Source organism: Mauremys mutica, chromosome 3 (assembly GCF_020497125.1).
Source record: "Mauremys mutica isolate MM-2020 ecotype Southern chromosome 3, ASM2049712v1, whole genome shotgun sequence".
Classification (NCBI taxonomy): domain Eukaryota; kingdom Metazoa; phylum Chordata; order Testudines; family Geoemydidae; genus Mauremys; species Mauremys mutica.
This window is the reverse complement of record NC_059074.1, coordinates 160,965,694-160,986,999: the sequence shown is the minus strand read 5'-3', so window position 1 is coordinate 160,986,999 and position 21,306 is coordinate 160,965,694. Positions and strand designations below refer to the sequence as shown.

At 41.7% G+C, this 21,306-nt stretch overlaps 1 protein-coding gene and 1 pseudogene across 4 annotated transcripts in view; both read left to right on the top strand.

Annotated features, from left to right (window-relative positions):
• Positions 1-21,306, top strand: part of MARK1 (microtubule affinity regulating kinase 1) — a 102,425-nt gene that overhangs the window by 61,473 nt on the left and 19,646 nt on the right. For 3 of the 4 annotated variants that reach the window (XM_045010384.1, XM_045010383.1, XM_045010382.1), the window contains exons 7-13: positions 866-922; positions 6,226-6,462; positions 6,540-6,659; positions 12,969-13,068; positions 13,510-13,622; positions 17,055-17,208; positions 18,847-19,040. In XM_045010384.1, coding sequence (XP_044866319.1) covers positions 866-922; positions 6,226-6,462; positions 6,540-6,659; positions 12,969-13,068; positions 13,510-13,622; positions 17,055-17,208; positions 18,847-19,040 — 975 coding nt within the window. Of the gene's footprint in view, positions 1-865; positions 923-6,225; positions 6,463-6,539; positions 6,660-12,968; positions 13,069-13,509; positions 13,623-17,054; positions 17,230-18,846; positions 19,041-21,306 lie in introns of all 4 variants that reach the window. The other variant, XM_045010381.1, reaches the window with a different exon arrangement.
• On the top strand, positions 19,208-19,380 carry LOC123367707 (annotated as a pseudogene).

Below are 21,306 nucleotides of genomic sequence, written 5' to 3'. Positions count from 1 at the left end.
CTTGTGCAACCCCTGCCTGAGGGTAGAAAAGGTTCAATGTGGGCCAGCCATCTCTCAGTAACTTCTGACTGGCGTAGGCTGAGATGAAATGACTAGCGCTGTCCATTTTGTCTGTGTGTTTGTGTTTTGCATAGGATTAGTTAGTAAATATTTATGTATAATTTAGGAATTATATTTAGTATAGGTTTCATTTGGGTAGCTTTGTTCTTAATTTCTTGACTGCCTAATACTGGGTTCTTAGTCTTCGTTGCTAAGCCAAAATCACCTGATTTCAACTATTTCCCTTTATGTGGTATTGCCATCCTACTACCAAATGTTTATTTTGCTTAGGGGAAGGGCATATATTTAGCAAATGTTCAATTTGCTGTTCATTTTCAAAGTGAATACAAAAGTTCAGAGAGGCCAGACTGAAAATGTACTTTCCCCATAAATGCTTGAGGCCAGCCTCAGATCTGGGCTCCCAGGATCCTTCTCTTTGTGAGCAGACCTCCTTCTCTACTAAAAAGAGCGCTGGGTGTTTCTGTGTATTAAAGTTCTGTAGCTCCAAAAACATCAGAAGGGGGGTAGAAGACTCCATCGTTATAACTCTTTTTATAACCTTGAAGAGAGGCACGAAGGTGCTGGAGCACAGGCTCAGGCTGGTAAGCACTGCTAATCAAAAAAAAAAGTCCCAATCTCCGGCACTGGGGATGCACAAACACCTAAGAGAACATCAGTTGCTGTAAGGTTTTTTACACTCCCTGTATGTGAAAATACTTCATTCTCCACTAATGCATACTAGGAGGCAAAATTAAGTAGAAGCTATGAAAAACCCTAATTATATAGGGATTCAAATTAATTCTTATTGAAAATGTTGTTGTTTCAGATTGTATCTGCTGTGCAATACTGTCATCAAAAGTGCATTGTTCATCGTGATCTCAAGGTAGGGTGCTCCTTTTTTTTGGTAACATAACTAATTGACAGTATTAGAGCAGGTTCACCTACCTCTCTTTCCATGTTGCTGCCGTTGCTGTAGTATGAGTGCTTCAAACACATTAATGAATTTAGCTTCACAACACCCCCTCGGAGGTGGGAAGCATTATTGTATTCATTCCATACTAGAGGAATCGGGGCACATAGAAATTAAGTGGCTTGCCCAACATCACAAGGAAGCCTGTGACAGAGACACGACAAGAATCTAGCTCTCCAGAGTCCCTGTTTAGTCCCTTAACCACAAGACCAAAAAATATAGCCAGTGATTAAGGATAGGATTCTGTCATGGAGGACTTTCCGGGACCTCTGTAACTAGCAGCCTCGGGACTGCCAAAGCAGCAGCTGGCCAGAGTTATATCAGCCCCTGCTGCACGAGCAGTGGCGGGGCAGGAGCGGCTGCAAGCCCCAGCAGCGCTCTGCTTGTCCTCCCCTTCCTTAGGGATTTTTACTCAAAATACTTGTGACAGAATCGTAACCTTACTAATGATATACAAATATCTGCAAATTGATAATGAAAACGCTCATTTTAATGCATATGTATTGTACTCATAAATGCTGCCAGCTATCATGGTTTCAAGATTAAGACAATTTATAGTAAAATGCTTAAACTGATCACGTCTTTTAAAAATCTGTAAGCAATGTGGGTTTTTCCATCTGTTCTTCTCCACTCTATAAGTATTTGGTGATTCAGAGTTGGAGCCCTGCAGCGTCTGACTGCTTTCACTCACTGTGCAGCCTTTATTGCTCTTCGTAAATAGTTATTGTCAGCGAGGATAGTTAGGTTGGTGATTAGGAGAGTGTTTCCTCTTTTTGTCCTCCCTCTTTATTTTCTGTACCTGTTGTAGGGAACTTGTTTCTCTCAGGATCTACCCAGCACAGCATCAGCCTGCTATGGTGAAGCAGAAATTGCCAGTGTTTCAGAATTGCCCCTCCAACGAGGCAGTAATATTTCTTAACTTTGGACACACCAAATGTGTTTCGTGTTTCGGGAAGGACATGTTATTGACAGGTGATCAATTTGTAAATCATTCTCAGTGAGGATGCAGAAAGCTAGTGATGCATATCTAAAAATGTTCTTAATGGAAAAATGCATGTATCCTTCCTAAGACCCCAGGATCCCTGGGGCAGAAAATCCTGATCAATTGTCATCTGAAAGTGCTGCTGTCACCTCCTCATCAGCCTGCTCCTGCTCCTTTGGTGTGAACAGTCTTCCTTCTCAACTGGTAACACCTCTAATGACAGAGGGGCAAAGGAGCATTCTTTAAAGGGATGTTAAAGGGAGGAGATCTAGTTCTCCTATACTGGAAACCAGCTCTAAGAAGCATAAATCTTCTGCATTTGTCCGCAAGGTCCCTTTGTGACCCATTTAGACTCTGGTCACTGAACCCCAGTATTGGTCTCCTCAGACTGAAAAACTTCACCAAGAACTACTTGTACAGCACTGAAGCACACAGTATTGGCATCTTTGGTATCAACCACCCTGGTACCAGTGTCATCGATTCACCTCTTCTTGGTACCTGAGTTCTCAGTACCAAGGAATTATATGGTACTGGGAGATCTGTCTCATCTGCACCAACTCACCACTGTTAGCTAATACTAAGGTTTGCCCCCTCTGGTACCAAGTACTTCACAGACTGGTACTGACTAGAACAGGTGATGAGAGTGTGCCTACTAGGAATCTTGCTTCAGCTCCACTACTTCAGGAGCAGCAGCCCTCAGCTTCTGATGGTAGCAAAGAGGCTTCTCATTCCCTAGGGTCATGATCAATGACTTACATCTTTGAAAGGAAATCCAGGGTTTATTATTGTTAGCTTATCTCCAAAAGACATAGGGATCCTAATTCCTGGTGTCCTCCACCCTGGCTCCCCCGGTCCTTATGCTTATCAGCACCTTTAGTAGTACTGGACACATGGGGTTTTCAGTCTACAAGGTGAGCAGCATTTGCATCATGGGCAGGTGTAAAGCTTCATCTCTGCTGTTACAGAGAGTAGCACCCAAAACTATTCAAGAACCTTCATTACTGGTGAGCATCTGTATCATGGCTCTGATGTAGAGCTTCAGACGGAGGATCTTAATGTACCATCTCCTGATGAGGTGGTTCTGCCATAAGCATCCTCAAACTTGATGACTACAAATCCTTCCAAGAACTGCTCTGAATGGAGACAAACATGCTGGAGGTACTGGTAGAAGTGGTCCAGGAGAGGTCTCATAAGTTCCTGGGAATCCTGTACACCCTAGGCCAAGTTGTCTAAGGAATGCCTTTAATTGAAGGCCTTTTGGATCCTGCTAAACTGCTCTGACAAACACCAGCCTTGAGAGTTCCTACATGAAAAAGTGCAGAGCATTGGTACCAGGTCCTGTCTTCTGGATTTGAGCTGCTTTACTCACATACTACTCTAGGATCCCTTGTGGTATCTGCAGTCTACAAAAGATGGACACAAGGGCCCTTTGAAAATTATCCCCTGGGACAGGAGCCCAGAAAATTAATATTTTTGGATGTAAAAGCTACTCATCGGCAAGCTTGCAGATGAGAATCCCCAACTATCAATTGCTGTTGGCAAAATGACTTTCTGAATTATGAAAACATTGCAGCATTCACCGGCAAGATCCTGCAGGACTGCAGAGAGGAATGTAAATAGCTGATTACTGAAGGAAAGCATGTTATATGCACTTCCCTCCAAGCAGAGCTTGATGCTCTGGATGTGGGAGCTAGGTCTATGGCAACCTCAGCTGATATGGACAGTCATCCTAGCTACAAGTGTCTGGTGTTCCTAAGGAGGTACAGGTTACCAGAGAAGACTGGCCTTTTGAAGGATTTGAGTTGAATACAAAGACTGAGGCCTTAATCTTTGGAAAATATTCTCATGCAATGCTAAGGTCTTTGGGAATTTATACTTGCAACATAACTTTAGTGGCGCTCCACCCTCTAGGCCTACAAAATGTGCTTTCCCATTGCTTTAGGAGAAAACCTGCAAGCAGTCTTGAATACTCTGTGAAGGACTTCACATTCAAGAACTGTTTGTCAATTGGAATCAACAGTCTACAGATCTGTTAGCGATGTTGCACAAGAAATGTCAAAACTTATGACTAATTTGTAGTTTGAATGTGTTTTTTTCTGAAACTTGACTCCTATTGCAAACTGTACTGTACTTCCATGGCATGGGAATTGAAACTTTACAAGCCAGAGAAAAAAACATCTTGAGACATGCCCTCCTCTCTAGTTATTCCTATATTTACCAAGAGCTGTTGAAGGGGGAAGAAAGAGAAGCTTTGAGCTAGGTAATAAATCTGCTGCACGTCATCTCCACATGTGTGAACATGGATAGTCACGATGGCAGTATGCTGCAGTATAGGACTGCAATGCGTTGGTCATTGGTATAGGGCTTTCTCTTGCTTGTGCAAAAAGAAAACAAACTAAAGGAATCAGCAGTAAAGGATTATCCAATAAAGAGAGAGAGGAGTTTGTTGTAACTTTTTAACATATAATGATCATAGCCTGAGGTGAACAAACAAAGGCTGACCTGTTTATAACCGAGGATATGTTGGTTAAAGTTAACAGGAAGCATCCTCAAGTTATAATGAAATTGCTTGACGAGTCCAGGTTTAAGGCTACAAAAATGGTCTATCAAATTGTTTAAAGATAGTTTTAAAAAAGTTAACATAAGCAAGAATTTTTTCTCTCCTTGTGTATTTCCTTCCCCTACTCCCACTTTTCATCATCTCTCTTCAATCCACCTAATTACTTCCTACAGGTTAGCAAAGGTTCATCTCTCCAAAATAACTCAGTATTATTTTTAACTGGTTTCAAAACAAATTAGAAGGGAGAGTCGGGGATTCTCCCAGTGTGAATAATGTAAAGGCAAATAGACACCGATTTATGTGCCAAGAGCCTTGCTGGACTGTAGTTGGAAGGAATGATGAGGAAGGCACATCTTGGTTCACTTTGATTTTAAAAGAACTCCATGGGGTTCAGGGCAAGCGATACTGAGGTCCTGGAGAATGAGTCAAAGGGGTGGGATTAACACGAAAAACATCAAACAACCGGTTCATTGAGAAATAACAATACAGTAATTAGGCAAATCACACTTCCAGAACTGGCGCACACGGATGAAAGTAACTTAAAGGACTTACTCAGGAGTCCTGAGCAGGGGGTGGGGCCTCAACTGGAGGGGTGGGGCCTCAGCCAGAAGGGGCGGGGCCTTTAGAGCCCCGAGCCCTTTAAATCGAGATTTAGAGGGCCCTAGGGTGTGGTAGCGGCGGCTGGTAGCCCCGGTCCCTTTAAGTTACTGTTGGAGCTACCAGCTGCAGAGACGCCTGGGAGCCTTGGGGCTCTGGCCACCACTACTGCAGTGGAGCCCTGGTCCCTTTAAATTGCCAATGGAGCACCGGGGGTCCCGGCTTCCACCACTATCCCAGGGCTCTGGCAGCAGGGCTCAGGCGGCGATTTAAAGGGCCCGGGGTGGTAGCAGCAGCCGGAGCCATGGGCCTTTTAAATTGCCACCCGAGCCCCGCTGCTGCTACCCCAGGGCTCCAGCAGTGGGGCTCAGGCTGCCGCTACCGCCCCGGGCCCTTTAAGTCACTGCCTGAGCCCTGCTCCCGGAGCCCTGGGGTAGCAGCAGCGGGGCTCCTGCGGTGATTTAAAGGGCATGGGGCTCCCAGCTGCGGCTACTGCAGGGGAGTGCCGGGCCCTTTAAATCGCCGCCAGAGCCTCAGGGGTCCTGGCCACCTCTGCTACCCAGGGGCTCCAGCAGCGGGGCTCTGGCAGCAATTTAAAGGACCTGGGGCTCCAGCCACTACTGGGCACCCCAGGCCCTTTAAATTGCTGTCTGGGGAAGCCATTCCGGTACGCCCATACCCATGGCAACGTGCCTGGGACTCAATTTATATCCTTTGGAAGCAAACCGGCTAAGTCTTCTAGGCCAAAGCTTTCAATTTAGAAGCACTAGATTGCTTTTGAATCCACAGTCAACTAGTTTTAACTGCAGTCTAGCTTTATACACTGTAAATTATTGTCTGAACAATAAGTCCTTTGAATTTAACTTTATTTGCACCTCCAAAATTGGACTCCAGATATTTTAAATATCAATATTCTAAGTAGTGAATTAACAGGGTTTGTTTCCTTTTGTTCTCTAATGTCAAACTGAGTATTTTGGAAAATGTAACTTTTCTTCTCAACAGTGATGCACACTTATATGTTGATCTTTATTGTGATGTATACATTTGGTCATTTTTCTTTCACTATTTTTTTCTTAGGCAGAAAACCTTCTACTTGATGCAGACATGAACATTAAAATTGCAGATTTTGGTTTTAGTAATGAATTTACAATTGGTAACAAACTAGACACTTTTTGTGGAAGCCCACCCTATGCTGCTCCTGAACTTTTTCAAGGAAAGAAATATGATGGCCCAGAGGTGGATGTATGGAGTCTTGGAGTTATTCTTTACACACTAGTCAGTGGCTCCTTGCCATTCGATGGTCAGAATTTAAAGGTACAGTTGAAATTTGACATCTCAATTTCAATTTGCTAACTTTTCAGCGTCAAGAATATTTTTTCTTTTCTATTTAGGAACTGAGGGAGCGAGTATTACGGGGAAAGTACCGTATTCCATTCTATATGTCCACAGACTGTGAAAATCTACTGAAAAAACTATTGGTACTGAATCCAATAAAACGAGGGAGCTTAGAAGTAAGTAATTTCTGAAATTATCTTCACAGCAAGAATGAACTACTTACTCCAATAACCAGACAGGACATTGTTTTTGAAAGAAAGATCCCACTTTATTTCTGTTGTAGAGGCCTGCAGTTGCTAGGATTGTCAGGAAGCATTGCAGAGGGCAGTGCAGTTTGAATATGAGACAAGGCCATGGAGTCTTTTCCCTTTCTTAACTTTTGGCCGATCAAAGGACTGTCACTTTAAGAGCATTACAAAGTGCAAACTGCTTCCATTTGACTTCTTGCAAATGGTTAAACATGGAGCTAGTTCAAAAAAATGTGGAAAGCAGAATAGGGTTGTTGTAAATGGCTGTTTTGGGGAACTTTTTTTGGTTGAGGTAAAACAAAAAGCAGTGCGAAGCAATGCCCCAAGAGTTCTTACCATGACTTAAAATTGCCAGCCTACTGCCTGGAGGGTGGAGGCAAGATGAATAGCTCTGACTATAATGGGAAATGAGCTTTCATTTGTCTGGTATCATAAACACAAATATTGAAAGCTGTTACAATGGTAAACTTGATAGTTGTTAGCTAGTTTTGCTTAATCTTGTTTTCTCTCCTAATTTCCTGGGCATTAATAATTTTATTTTTTGGTAACCAAGAAATAATACTACTAGTTCTGTCCTGTCCTTCAGCTAAAAATCTATTTGATGAGAATTCACACTGAATTGACTCATACTGTTTTGTCTGTAAAAATGTATGCCAGATTTACCAGGAGTGGGGAAATCTGGTTTTAAGCAGTTATTTAATAGTTTTGTAAGGTGCTTCAAAATGTACAATTTAGTCAAGTAGTTTAATGTAAAATGCTGTTTCCTGCAACAGCAAATGATTGCTGATTTGGCTCCAGAGATGATGTAGTATATTACACCAAATATTTTGTATAGATTTAGACCACAAATCTAATTGCCGTTTTATATTGCTTTTGGAGATCTGTGGCAAAGAAAGATTTGATAATGCCCATCCAGTATCCGAAATAAAAAGTACAACGGAGGTGCATTAGTCACTAGTGACCTTTATTTTATCTTCATGTGTTTGCTTTCCTAGCAGGGGATGGTGTTCCAGAGCATTCATCCCATTTAAGCAGTTCTTTCTTTCCAGTGTAATAGTTTGAGCTTTCTTGTATGCCTGGCTAGGAAGCATATTCATAGCGAGCTGTGCTTGTAAACAGCTTTTTCTTTCAAGCTGGGCTTACTTTGTGATTTGTCACAAGTATTTTTCATTTCAGAATAACTGTTGTGTTCAATAGTTGGATGGAAGCTGGGTAATGGCGTTTTCTGATTGGTTGATTGTAATAAATTACATTATATTCCTGCTTAGAGAATACATTGATAAGAGCTTAGTCCACTGCAAGAAGCTGAAAGACTGACTTCAGAATGAATGGCTTCTTCCAGCCTTCCATTTATAAGTTTCTTCTTGTAAAGAGATTCAGGTCTAGCCCTTGAGACTAAAGATTCTTGGAAACCCTGGAGGCATAACTTGGCTCCTCAGTGTTTGAGTATGACAATCATCTACTCCTATTCTTTTTGAAACCCATCATTGTCCCTCTAGAGTGTTGCTGATGGCAGCCATACAGGAGCCTGCTTTTCTAGGGTAGAAAATGGGTTACTGCCAAATATCTGCAAAAAGGGAGTGAATAAACAGAGTCTGAGGCACTCTTGAAATGAAACACTGGGCAAGAATCCATCCTCTAATTTGAAGGAGAGCACCATCACAAAAATGCATTTTATTAGTGAGATATGAAGTATTATTTGGGGTGAAAAGTTTAGGGTACATGGTTTGGAAATAAATATTTTATATATCTGCCTGAGTGTTGCTTCTAGTCCTCTTCAGCATGTTAGCTATAGGGACAAAATCAACTTAAAATTCACATTTCCATCAGAAAATGCTGCCCTTGTTACTGTTACAATTAATATATATGGTTATTGGAACTGGAAAAGATTCGAGAATATTTTTCTCTTTTTAGTTTGTGTGTTTTGACAGTATTTTGCTTAGTCAGCTTCACTCTTTTGTTACTGGTCATTTGTTATTTCTGAGCCATGCACTAGCATGACACTCTCATCTTGCTCTGGTAAGAGATCCAGTGTGTGGTTGTTGTTTTTTCCCCAAGAGGGTGTTTACCAGGAACAGCAGCAGCAAAATTGGAACTGAAGAAACAGCACCTTAAGTAGTAGGCTTAGCCCTTGGGCTGGTATGTGTTATGTAAATACTATAAACCTTGTTTGTGTAGGCCTTTTCCATATGAACAGGGAAACATTTTAAAAGTAGGAAAATGTTGTTTTACAATCACAAATGTTGATGGGATATATAGGGCAGTGTTTCTCTCATGTGGCCATCAGGGGCTTTTCTTGCAGCCATAGCCTCCTGGGGGGAGGGCAAAGTAGAGTCCTCTCCCGCTCTCTGTTGCTCCTGGATGCTGGGGCCAGCAGCAAGGGTTGTGCCCTGCCCCCCTCTGGAGACACCTGGGGCACAACACTGGCGGAGCAGGCAGCTAGTGAGTTCCCCACCTACCCAGGGGTGGTGAGGCTCAGGCTTTGGGCTTCAGCCCTGGGGTGGAGGGGCAGCAGGCTCTGGCCACATGGCTTCAGGCTCCGTCCCTGGGCTCCAGCTGTGGGGCTTCGGGCTCTGGCTGTAGGGCTTCAGGCTCTAGCTCCCCACTGCCTCCCCATCTCCCCTGGCCCCCACTGCCTCCCCCAACCCTGTAGCCAGGGCTTAATTTGTCCCCAGGCTTGCCAGGGCTGAGTAAGTCTGCTGTGAAAAGTGATACTTGTATGTTTGTTAATATCATTTTTCACAACAGACATACTAGCTAGCAATAAATAAACAAACAATGATTTGGACATGTACATGTGCATATGTATTTGGTTTTCCTAAAGCTAATCAAGTATTTTAGGAAAAAGTGTGAGACCGGCCACCAGCAAGAGTTGGTGGCTGCACTCTGAGGCCACCAAAAAAATTGTCCTGAGAACCCCTGATTTAGGGGCAGGTACAGTACCAGAAACTACTTGGGACTTCTTTAAACTGACAAGATTTCAAGTTCAAAAGAAATGAGAAGTAGGGAAATTGCAACAGGGCAGATTTACAGTTACGAAGAATAACAAAATGGATGTTTTTGAGACTAACAAGTCTCAAACCAAGCCAGAACATTACTAGATCGTCTTCCCTAAGACTTCAGGCATGGTGCATTGCACAGCATCTAGCCAGTTCAAATGTAGTTTGGGTTGATAATCAGATTTTAAAATATCCTGACCAAAGCTGTTGCTGTACAATTAGCTGACCAAAAGCCAGACTGAACTCCCTAAAAATGTAATTCTGATCCTTCTGAGGCTAGATCATCTCCATACGCTTTAAAAGTGCTTTACTGTAACTGGGCTTTTTTGGATATTGAACAATAACTAGATAATACCTCTAAATTAATGTACTTAATTGACAAAAAATAGTGAATTTTAGCTTAAAAACATACTCATCTTTAAAAGATGGAGGACTAGATTAGAGAAGCTTTGAACCATAGATCTGAATAGCAAGGAGAGGGACAAAACTAATAGCACTGCATCAAAAATGGTATTGGTCCAGTCATGTTGCTGAAAGATCTTGTGGGGATGGAGGAGAGGAATGGGATGCTTCTTAGAAAGGTGGTTTCTCTTGCCAAAAATATCATTGTAGAAATAGTTTTGCATTCCTGCTCTATTTGCTGAGAATACTACAAATGAACTGAAGGATTCCAACATCTTCTGTCTGTTGTGAACCTTGCAGTTGGGTAGTAATAGTCCTGGCGACGATCATGTGATAAGACTCCTTGTAAATAATCAGAGTCAATTGTCAGCTGAGTCTGTGGCCAGAAGACAGCAGCAGTTTGTGTCCATTAGCAAAAATAATTACGAAGATTATTTCTGAGGCAGAATTTTAATCGTATATCTGGTGATTTTACTATCAGCAAAACATTAGTTGGCTAATAAGCGAACTGATGTATCTGAATAGCTGTTTTTAAGATTTTATTCTTTGTACTATTAGTCGCAGTAGGACAGATATAGGTCTTTAGTTTGGCAGCCATGTAGTAGTGCAAGACACCAGGTTAAATCCTAGGAAAATTGAGCCTTTCTCTCTTAGGGCTTGGCTACACTTACAAATTTGCAGCGCTGCAGCAGGGTGTGAAAACACACCCTCTGCAGCGCTGCAAATTACGGCGCTACAAAGCGCCAGTGTAGTCAGAGCCCCAGCGCTGGGAGCAGCGCTCCCAGCGCTGTCCGTTATTCCCCACAGGGATGTGGAGTACGGACAGCGCTGGGAGAGTTTTCTCCCAGCGCTGGTGCTTTGACTACACTTAGCGCTTCAAAGCGCTGCCGCGGCAGCGCTGCCGCGGCAGCGCTTTGAAGTGTAAGTGTAGCCAAAGCCTTAGAGGGATTCAACTGAAGTGTTTTCTGGCGGTGACATTTTTGGAGTCTGGGGTGGGAGGATAGATTGGTGGTCACATCTCTCTTTTGGCAACCTGGTGAGCGGCATTTGTGTCAATCTCCAAAAAGGCTTTTCTACCTGTCATCGTAGCTGAAGGATAAGTATTGTTCCTAGCTATTCAGCAGGAAGTAGGTATGTGTTTAAAGAGCAAATTTGGTGGAGGTTTGGGATTCCCTCTGAATAATTGTTCAGGAATGGCAAGGTGTATCAGGAAGAAATCTTCCAAAAATGCATAGATATAGTCTATAATATTAAAGATGGTTGCATGGCATGGAAATAGTTAAATGCAAAGTTCTTTCTTGAGATGAACTGTGAATATGTTTTGAAGAGAGACAATCCACAGGAAAAGATGAATGGTCATAGCCAGTGATTATTGCCCTATCTTGCAAAGGACAACAGTCATTTGGGAGCATAGTGGCATTTCTACACAGGCTCTTAAATTATTTAAAGGTTTCAGAGTAGCAGCCTGTTATATCCGCAAAAAGAACAGGAGTACTTGTGGCACCTTAGAGACTAACAAATTTATTTCAGCATAAGCTTTCGTAAGCTACAGCTCACTTCTTCAGATGCTATAGCTCACAAAAGCTTATGCGGAAATAAATTTGTTAGTCTCTAAGGTGCCACAAGTACTCCTGTTCTTTTTGTAAATTATTTAAAGAAATTGTTGTTATAAAAACTGTTTTGGAATAAATTATTTTTTTTGAAGTAGCATATAGAAGTCTCAACCAAACTCTGCGTCCTGTTGTACTTGTACTAGGTAATGTCCAAGCAGAGAGTCTGAGAGACACAAATAGGGGAGGCAGAGACCAGGACGGAGCTTCAACCATAATGCTGATTGGCAAATGTACTGTTATGATTTTTTTTTAATCTGATTTTTTTCGGTTTTTTTTTTAAATGCATGTTAAATATTTTAAGGGGTGAGGGAGAAAGTAAGGAGGGGATGAATGAATTGGAACAAAGGAGTGCAGAAGACCAGGACATGGAAGAAGAGATGGGGAAGCGAAGGATATAGAAGAGTATTGAGGGCACAAGGAGTTAAGAAGAGAGTGGGAGGAGGTCAGAATAAACAGCTCATCAGAAAACAATATAATGCCCAGAGTCTAAACTGGAAACATCAATCGGACGTCACCAAAGATACACTAGTGCAGCTCCAGCTACACACGCTTAAGGGAGTCTTTCTTTGCTCCTGAGCAGGGTTATGGCAGCCACTGAGCCCTGTTTAGATGCTGCTGCTTGACCCTTTTTTGCCTTAGACAAATATGACATGCAAGTCAGCCTGTGTAACCTGTGTGTGTCAAGATGTACAGTAATAGAATATTCTTATGAGATAATGACAGAGCATAATAGTTTCATTTTTTATTTTGAAAAGCCTTGTAGAAAAATAGAGATAGAAAGAACCTATTAAGCTAGCAGGGCACCATCTTAAGTTATAAGTTGCAGATAATTCCCTAAAAATTTCCTTAAACATCTGTCCTAATAGCAATCACTGTGGTTTGTTATTATGGTAACTACATAAAAGGGCAATTTATGTCCGTCTTTTCACCATGCAGGTAATGGTAGCTTTTGAGCACTGCTGTGATACAAGATCTCCTTTTATGAAGGTCCTATTCCTGGTTAGTTAATTGGCCAAGCAGTGGTGGTGGTGGTGGTGGTGGTGTTGTTCACATAAATACATATTGGTTGATGCTGGAACTAAGAAACATCTTGTTTTCTAAACCGGAGCTTACAGAGGCTGATTCAATTTCCATTCAAATCAATGGGAGGCTTTCAATTTACTTTAAAGCCCTAATTGAATAAACAGTGTAATGCTTTAGCTGAGATTTGTTTAATTTCCTAGCAAATTATGAAGGATCGGTGGATGAATGTTGGCCATGAAGAGGAAGAATTAAAGCCATATACTGAGCCAGAACCAGATTTTAATGACACCAAAAGAATAGGTAAGGATTTTCATATTATATGGAAATAGATGATAAATGTTTTAGTGCAAATAAAACAATTTGATAGAAAGTGCCACAAAGGGAATTGGTTTATTACAAAAGTAAAATGTATTTGCTGTTTATTTCAATGAGAAACTTTAAGTTAGTCACGGTGCCCTTTCTAGAGCTACTTTGTGCTTTGCCAGGTTAGGTATAGTTTAGTTTATTCATTTAAATAGCATAGACACAAAGTTTTCAAGAAAGTAGTAACAATGAAAACAATGGAGCTGTAGTCTTTTCATCACTGAACAATAAATACAATGTAGACTCATTTGGACTGTAGAATCATCAGTTATCTTCAAATATTGTGTTTTCCATTTTCAGTGTATATAAATTGCCAAGAATCTCTAGGACACCTGTCCTGCTAAGAATAAACTCTGCTTTTTATTTTTTTATTTTTAGACATAATGGTCACTATGGGTTTTTCAAGAGAAGAGATCCATGAGTCTTTAGTAAAGCAAAAGTATGATGAAGTCATGGCTACTTACCTGCTTCTAGGCAGAAAACCACCTGAAGTAAGTTTTATCTAACTTATATCTGCCAGTTTGAGTTCTAAATCTAGTTGTACTGAACATGTTATATTTGTGTTTTTTTATTTTATATTCACCTTGTATAAGACTTTCAGAAATTAGTTTAGCTTGGGTTGGGTGACAGTTCATTTATGCTTTGACCTTGCTTTGCAGACCTGGATTAAGTGTGTTTTAACTAACAAATAAAATGTAATTGTCTCCATTTTTCCACATTACAAGATAGTTAGTTAGCCATTGTACGTGATTTGATGGTATTCAGGAGAGGTCCAAGAATGTAACAGCTGTGGCATGAATTATTAGGATTGAGTTCCATTGGCAGTGGTGGTGGTGTATATGGAAAATTACACAGCACTTGGAAATTTAGCTCTATTCACTGTTGTCCGTTCTGTCCATTAAAATTATGGAATTGGAGAGAGGTGAGAAATCCACTACTCAAAGTGAAGAGACTTACTGAGGTCCTGATCCAAAACCCATTAAGTTCCCAAGAGTCTTTCTGTAGACTTCAATGGGCTTTGGGTCTGGTCCTAAGTGTTTTTTATGGAAATAACAGACATCAGTTTAAAAAAAAAATCATTACCAATAAAATGTTTTTTTGAAATATTCACTGGGCAAAGTGATGAATCCTGTGCAACCTGTTTAATTGTAAATCAGCATCATCTACCCTTGGCTTCTCTTGGCCTCCTAAGAGCAATGTAGGATGAAAGAGGCTGAATAAAACTCTTCTGCAGCACTGCCTCAGCCACACCAAGAATTAATGGACATCAGATGACTATTCAGACCTTGAGAGGTTGGCTAATCCTATGTGATGAACACATTGGGATCTGACCGTTTCTTAGCAGTTTGTGATGCCACTGAGGAGTGCTACGCCAGGGAGCAGGAAGAATTTCTAGTTACTGGGTGTGTGATTTGACTTGGAAATTTTAGGAGGGACTTAAATCACAATTAATATTCCCACACAGTCTGCTGTTGTCCCTCAGTGTAGAATTCTAAGTGACAAGTAGTTGAGATGAGTACTCTGTTCTAAGGATTAAATTAATACGGTATCTCATTCATTGACACATGCAAGGCTAGATGGCCTGAGGTTTGAATTTGTCTCTGTAAATGTATTGTTTATAAACGGCTAGCTTTTATTATGCAGAAATGGTGGGAAGTAACAGGAAAAATAACATTTAAACTTAAGTGCAATAAATAGTAACTGTGAAATACAACTAACAAACCCAAAATATAGTATTTCACGATAGCAGTAATTCTTACAAAATACTGTTTGGGTACACTATTTTGTTAACTAGTTTAACTGAACAAGGGTGCATTATTTATTTTATTGTATTCTTAAAGAATGATGAGCCACTTCATAATTTTGTGAGTTAACCCTGTACTGGGACTGGAAACTCTCTCTAACTCTTGTGGAACTAGCAGAAATCTGAAGATAACTTGAGATCTTCTATTGAGATCACTGATCCAGCCACAGGCTGGGACCTTGCTCATGGAGGAACTTTGTTTCCACACTGCCCCCTAGCACTTCTTCTCCTCTTTGACAGCCTGGCTTTGATATACTCATCCTCCAGTGCATTCCCTCACTAGTCACTGCCCACCCCAGAACTCCTGTACGTTGGTACAGAGGAGGAATCTGACACATCCAGTGATGAGCTGCCAAAATCTTAGGAACCGGTTCCCTACTGGGTCTTCGGCGGCACGGCTCCGGCGGCTGAAGGACCCACCACCGAAGACCCGGTAGGGAACCGCCCAGTGAGTACACCCCCCACCCACGTCCTGCCCCCCCCTCAGAAACCACAACCCATAACCCCCCCTGCCCTGCTCCTTGTCCCCTGACCACTCCTTCCCAAGACCCCCAACCCTAACTCCCCCCCAGGACCCCACCCCCTGCCAAACTTGCCACGCTCCCTGTCCCCTGACTGCCCCGACTCCATCCACCACCATCCCAACAGACCCCAGGAACTCCCACGCGGCGCCTACCCAACCCCCCCTTCCCCATCCCCTGTCTGCCCCCCCAGAACCTCTGCCCAATCGAACCCCTCCTCCCCCGCCCCAGTCCCATCCCTGGCCTCTTACCCCTGCCGGGGCCAGGGTCAGCGCCGCAGCCGCGGGGCCCGACTCCCCGGGCCGGGCCAACACCGCGACTGGCGCCGGAGCCGCAGCCGCGGGGCCCGACTCCCCGGGCCCGGCTGACACCGCGACCGGCGCCGGAGCCGCAGCCGCGGGGCCCAACTCCCCGGGCCCGGCTGACACCGGCGCCGGAGCCGCAGCCGCAGGGCCCGACTCTTCCGGCCGGGACCGGAGCCGCAGCCGCGGGGCCCGACTCCCCGGGCCAGGCTGACACCGGGGCCGGAGCCGCAGCCGCGGTGCCCGAGCTGGGCCGGGTCCGAGCCGCGCAGGCGGGACCAGCCCCAGCCGGGGGTGCTTGGCTGGGACCGGGCTGGGGGGCTCGGCCAGGGCCAGGAGGAGCCGTCCCGCCCCCTCCCCCACACGCCCGGCTTACCTGCCTGCTCCTTTTTTCAGGCTTCCCGCGAACATTTGATTCGTGGGAAGCAGGGGAAGGGGAGGAGAAGGAGGGCAGAGCGTTCAGGGGAGAGGGGGAGGTGAGCTGGGGCCGGGGCCGGGCAGACAGCTGTCCGAGCCTTTGTTAAATTTAAAAGCTTTTTAGAATCGGTTGTCCTGGAACAACCGGTTCTAAAAAGGCTTCTAAATTTAACAACCGGTTCGTGCGAACCGGCTGGAGCTCACCACTGGACACATCTTTCCATCTAAGAAATTTGTTAGCGTTTAAATTTAGACAATCACACTGCTATTACTAACAGTTTTCTTTATAGTGCTTGTTAGAATCTGTGAAGGCAAAGGCTGGATTACCTAGGCCCAAAGAATGTGTTAAAGACACTGAAACATCCTTAAATCATTACTACTTGCTTTCCTGACCTAATTTCTGGACTTACTATTCCAAGTTTGTTTGAAAATATTTTGAAATTGTTCAGATATTAAAAATGTTATCCACGGGGGGGAAAAGCCTTAAAACTAGATAATAAATTATCTTAATATTGAGGTTCTCATGGTTTTTCTTTTAAATAATGCTCATCGTTCTGAGCTCTAATTGTACATTTTAAAACAAGTTCATTTTTAGGCAGATGTAATTTGAGCACATTTGTAGGGGTGTTATTGATTTTCACAATTCTGAACGGGCAGGATTAGCTTAAACAATGATAACTGAAGTTATGAAGTCCTTGAAGAAAATTAAATTTTAAAATAGGCAATTTTCTATTTTAGCCTATTTAATTAAAAAGCCTTAACAACCAAATTAAGTGCTTTATATAGGAATCCTTCACTATATAATGATATGGTAGTGCTGATAATGTTAATTTGTCTACATTTCAAAAATATTTAAAATACTTTCTTACGTTTTTGTAGTTTGAAGGAAGTGAATCCCTGTCCAGTAGTAACCTGAGTCAAAGGTCTCGACCCAGCAGTGACCTCAACAACAGCTCTACGCAGTCTCCTGCTCACCTGAAAGTCCAGCGGAGTATATCGACCAATCAGAAACAACGACGGTTCAGTGATCATGGTGGGGATGACATTCAAACAAGTAAAGTAACATACACAATTTAAATCTGAGTGTGCAGTGTTTTGTGAGCCTGGCACTCCACCTCTCTGTGCATTTCTTGTGTGCCTCATCACGCCACACCATGATGCTTCTTATCCGTACGAGCGCTTCTGTGGTAAATGTGGGCCAGCTTAATAGAATTGACCCTTTTGGGTTTGTTACTTTGGTGGAGCTATCACCTAAATTCTGTATGGAATTAAATACCAGTTCTAATTTTCGGTTATATTCAAAACTATACGTTTTTTGTTTTTTTTTAAAAAACACTATATTGCAAATTCATAGTTCGTGGGAGAGATCATTAACTCCTGATCTGAATAAACTCCAAGACTGCAGGCTATTGTGTTTTATGTATTCTGAGACTGAAGGCCAAATTGTCAGGTTAGCCAGGGATAATCATTTTACAGAGTTATTGGGAAGCATCTTCAGGTGGTAGTAGGTATACAAAATGGAGTAAATATTCACATTTTAAATATGAAAAGTTTAAAAACAAAAAAAACAGGCAGTCAAAGGCTAAAACTTTTTTTTATTGCAAAACTCTTGACCCTTTCCTCCTACTACTTTGACTTCCACATCTCACCAGTCCTGTTCCTCCTGTACAGATCAGTAGTGGGTTTTTTTTTCCACAGAAGTAAATAATACATTGGGGCAGATCCTCAGCTAGTGCAAGCTGTCAAACTCCATTGAAATAAATGGAGTTGTATATATTATACCAGCTGAGAATCTGCCCAGAAAGAACTGTGAGGGGAGAGCTGTGATTCTCCCAAAATAAGCATAAAGTAAATAAAATAGTTTTAATTTATTCTGTGGACAAAAGCTTTACTCCATGGGTTGAGGAGAGTGAGGATAGGGTAGGCAGGCTATATGTCCAGTTTTAAGCAAAGCAGTCCTGCTTTTGTCCAGTTTGTCCCGTCTGACACTAATGTAAAACCAGATGTGGCATTATCCAGTCTCACACATGGAGGACACCATTTTGAAGAGCGTGCTGCTCTGGTCTTGCCTGTGTGTGACCCCACCCCTTTTGACCAGGTGCGTACAGGGATCCTGCATGCAGCATGACCTCACACAGATGGTGATTGCAAGGTCATGCTGATGGAGATGAGGTCACGCAGGCGGGAATGGGCCCATGCCATTCCCAAAAGTATTGGGTTGTCCAGTATTCAGGGGATGCGTTAGTGGCCACCCCTACAGTAGGGGAAGGTTTAAAAAAAAATTTTCTTTAAATAATTTGGAACAGTTTCCCTTTTATCATTTTGCCCATCCCATTTTCTTTGCTTTGTTTTTTTAGCAAATTGATGGTTAAAATCCGTTAAAATTAGAACTAAAATATAAGTAGAAACTTATAAATCAATACTAATATGAAACAGGAAGTACTGAACGTACACTACATGTCTTCAGATTTGTAATGGAGACAAATTTATTTAAAGGTAACTTAATGTCTGTAACGATCACATTTTACAGGTAGCATATACACCAACCTTGCAGTCCTAGACATTCCAAAGGTTTTTTTTCCACGTGTAGAGAATCATACTTCAGAGTATATTGACTGAGGGAGAAGCAATGATTGGTTTTAGATAGTATAATTTTGTTTTTATTTGACAGTTGGTCCATCAATTCCTCCTGCTGTATCATACACAAAAAGGGCTCAGGCAAATAGTGTGGAAAGTGAACAGAAAGAGGAATGGGACAAAGATGTGTCGCGTAAACTTAGCAGCACTACAGTTGGATCCAAAGGAGAAATGGCAGCAAGTCCACTTGTAGGTCCAGAAAGAAAGAAAGCGGCTGCAATTCCAAGTGTGAGTGTTTTTTTAAATCAGCCGGGGCAATATCTACTGTATACATGGCATCTTATATAGGCATTAGCCTTATATTAATTAGCGAATAGTCTGTTAACTATGTATTTTGGTAGCTTATTCCTGTGTACCAATAAGAAGCTATGCTGTATATGCTTTTTAAAAATAAAATATATTATCTTCTATTATATCTGTTCTTATCAGTTTAATATCTGATATGTCCTTTATTTGAAGACTATATATTAAATTGATTTTTGAAACAGGAGGATGGAATAGGAGCTTGCTCTGTCCACCTCAGGCATCGACCTGATATTGTGGTGTCTCCAGAAATGGAGCATCTCCTTTTGGGGAGAATAAAAAAAAAAAAGTTTCCAGACAGCTGTTGGACTAGTTATAGGAAGCATTTTTTCTTCTGCTTTAATATTCTAACCTAAAAATGTTGGCAGGCTTGTGCAGTATCATGGGTCTTCAGGGCATACAGTCAAATTTTTTTGCTTGTTACCTTTACAGGAATATGATACTTCATTTAAAAGCATGAACTCATAATAAGAAAATTACTTGTAGTACAAAAATCTCAGATTTTGTAATACGAATCAAACCTGTGCTATCTTTTTCAAGAGAAGACAAAAACTGATTAAGTATCAAGATAGTAGTGCTTGTACAGTGCAGTCAGGCGAAAAGTATCCATGTGATAGACTGTAAGAATTTGCTTTTTCCATTGGGATTTAGTACACTGTGACCTCCATGTTGGATTCCATGGAATCCATGCCGCTGCTAAAGAAATTCTCTCTTCAGACAAAATCAGCTTTTAAATCCGCTAAATTATAAGGATTCCTTCCTCTCACAGACAGTGTCTGCAATACATCACACAACTGTTTTTAACCCTTCATTTCATTTAAAAATCTCTCCCTGGGGGAACTTGAAGTGGTGGCTGTGTGGAACATGTACTGGAACTTTTTGTCTTGTGAGATTAGATTTCATTGGATTGTTAATCTTCCATGCTTTCCCAAAACTGCATCTCCCAAAAACTGATTATGCTGATGTGTGTTGTAAGCTGATATGTCAAAAACATTTCTTTGCTTACGGTGAACTAATTAAATGAAGTATCTTAGTGGTAGGGTGAGAAATTGATTTACTTGCTAATAAGTGCTACAGTGATTGTTCATTGTAAATCTGTTACTATTTTAGAGCACTTGTGAAAGAGGTTTCATGATGAGCGAGATTAAAATGTAGTGGCATCTGATATTACAGCTGTAGTTAAGGTTGAACAACCATTTCCTTTATAATTTCCCTCTTTCTATATAACTTGTTGGTAAAAAATTAATTTTTAACTGTAATTTGCCAAAGAGGGATGGGGTAAAAAAAAATTCACCCATTTCCAAATCATTTTAAAGCTAACATGGTGGTGGGAAAGACTAGATTTGTTAGAAAATGTTTATTATCCCTTACACACATTGATTCCCATTATGTAACAGTTTAGTTTAAAACCAAGTGTTGCAGTTGGTAATCTATATTATAAAATAATATTAGATGAGGAAACGGTAAAGATTACTCAGTAGTTCTTTGCAGTTTTTGTTCTATGATGTGATGGGGGGGATAAAGGAGACAGATGTACTGTATTCAAAACAACATAACTTCAGTTTCTTTCAAGAGCAGCCTCAGCTTACTTTTAAAAGAGCATCAAAAAACATTGACTTGAAAATGCAAACTCCTGTACAACAATCCATACTTCAGGATTATCTGGGTCCAAAGGCCCCCTTGTTTGTAAATTTGGGGGAAAAAAAGCACACTTCAAATATACCATTAAAAGAGTAAAAAATATATAAGCCTGAAAGCATTTTTAAAAGAATAAGCAAAACCTATGAAACATTCAAGAAAGAAGAACCTGCCCTCTTCTTGGCTGTAAAAACTATGCATGCCATGGCACTGTACACATAAATATGCCTGTTTTTGTGCCTTTAACATGTTGACACATAACCATAACAGTAGTACTTGGAGATTTTTAAGAGGAGGTTGGACAAACACCTGTCATGGATGGTCATAATACTTAGTCCTGCCTTGAGTGCAGGGGACTGGGCTAGAAGACCTCTCAAGGTCCCTTCCAGTCCTACGAGTCTATGATTCTACTATACACGTATTTAAAATTCACAGCAGCTATCCCAAATTTCCCATTGTGTACGAGAGACTTTTGTAATTTTAGAATGGATGAAAGTATGGATCCAAGTGTTCGTGTGCCTTGTTCTTGCTGAAGTAACTGTCTGTCTTATGA